Raw genomic sequence first — 1103 nt, 5'->3', positions numbered from 1 at the left:
TATGTTTATACATGTCTATGGATCATATGTTTGTGTATCGTGAAGTTTGGACTGGTACTAAAATATAACCGCAAATATGCAATGTATATACAGGTCTAAAACGTTGTGGAAAGAGTTGCAGGCTTCGCTGGATGAATTATCTCAGACCAGACATAAAGAGGGGAAATATATCTCCAGATGAAGAGGATCTCATTATCAGAATGCATAAGCTAGTTGGAAACAGGTAAAGTTTTTATCCTCTCTTTATTATTTTTTTTTATTTCTTTGTTTTTAAATTTAAAGTGCTTTATTTAATATCATACCATTATTAATTTTAGCGTTTTGTCCCCTCGTTAATTAGATGGTCACTAATTGCAAGAAGACTTCCAGAGCGAACAGACAATGAAATAAAGAATTATTGGAACACAAATTTGAGGAAAAAATTGGAACCTCCACGTACTTCCAAGGTTACCAAGAGTAAGCGCAAATTCACCAAAGAGAAACGCCCAAAACAAGCTTTGGGGCCTAAAAATAGTGTAGAGTCATCACCGCCGGCGCCGCCTGTGAAACCAATCCGTACCAAAGCCTTTAGAGTCGTCACAAGAAAAACACAAACGCTAATAAGGCCTACAGAAATCAAAATCCCTAGTGGTGTTGATGAAGAGGGTGAAAAGTCTAATGGAGAAATAATGGTTAATTGTCATTTGATCGGAGATGGAGAGCCTGCCCAAGAAGTTGCGAATTTGATGATTGAATATTCTTGCGCAGGCCCTCAAATGAATGACACTACCATTGGACCATCAAGTGATCACGCATCTTCTTCACCAATGTGGGATGAACAAGGACTTGGGGAATGGTTCAATTCTAGCAGCTCTAATTGTAATGGCTTCATCACTAGCAGCTTTGAGGAAGATTTGAATTTGATGGATTTTCTATCAGTAGCGAATTTTTTAGATTTTGATGAAGAATTATCATGATGAAGAAAGAATAATATCATGCACTTTAATTTTTCATCTTCAAGAATGTAGAATTTAATTTTGTGTTTGGCAGATTATGTTACTTGAAAGGACTTGTTTCAGTTTGACATATTGTCGATGGTCTTTTTTATTCAAAGCCTATCCGAG

At 36.4% G+C, this 1103-nt stretch overlaps 1 protein-coding gene across 1 annotated transcript; it reads left to right on the top strand.

Annotated features, from left to right (window-relative positions):
• Nucleotides 1-93: 93 nt before the first annotated feature.
• Nucleotides 94-956, top strand: LOC112095047 (transcription factor MYB4-like; the record flags this gene model as incomplete). Its single annotated transcript, XM_024176728.1, has 2 exons — nt 94-223; nt 341-956. Coding segments are annotated over 2 exons (746 nt in total), but the record flags the coding sequence as incomplete, so codon positions are not given.
• Nucleotides 957-1103: the final 147 nt, after the last annotated feature.

The sequence above is a fragment of the Morus notabilis genome, unplaced genomic scaffold (assembly GCF_000414095.1).
Source record: "Morus notabilis unplaced genomic scaffold, ASM41409v2 C11374650, whole genome shotgun sequence".
NCBI classification, from domain to species: Eukaryota; Viridiplantae; Streptophyta; class Magnoliopsida; order Rosales; family Moraceae; genus Morus; species Morus notabilis.
This window is presented reverse-complemented; position numbering and strand designations above follow the sequence as displayed.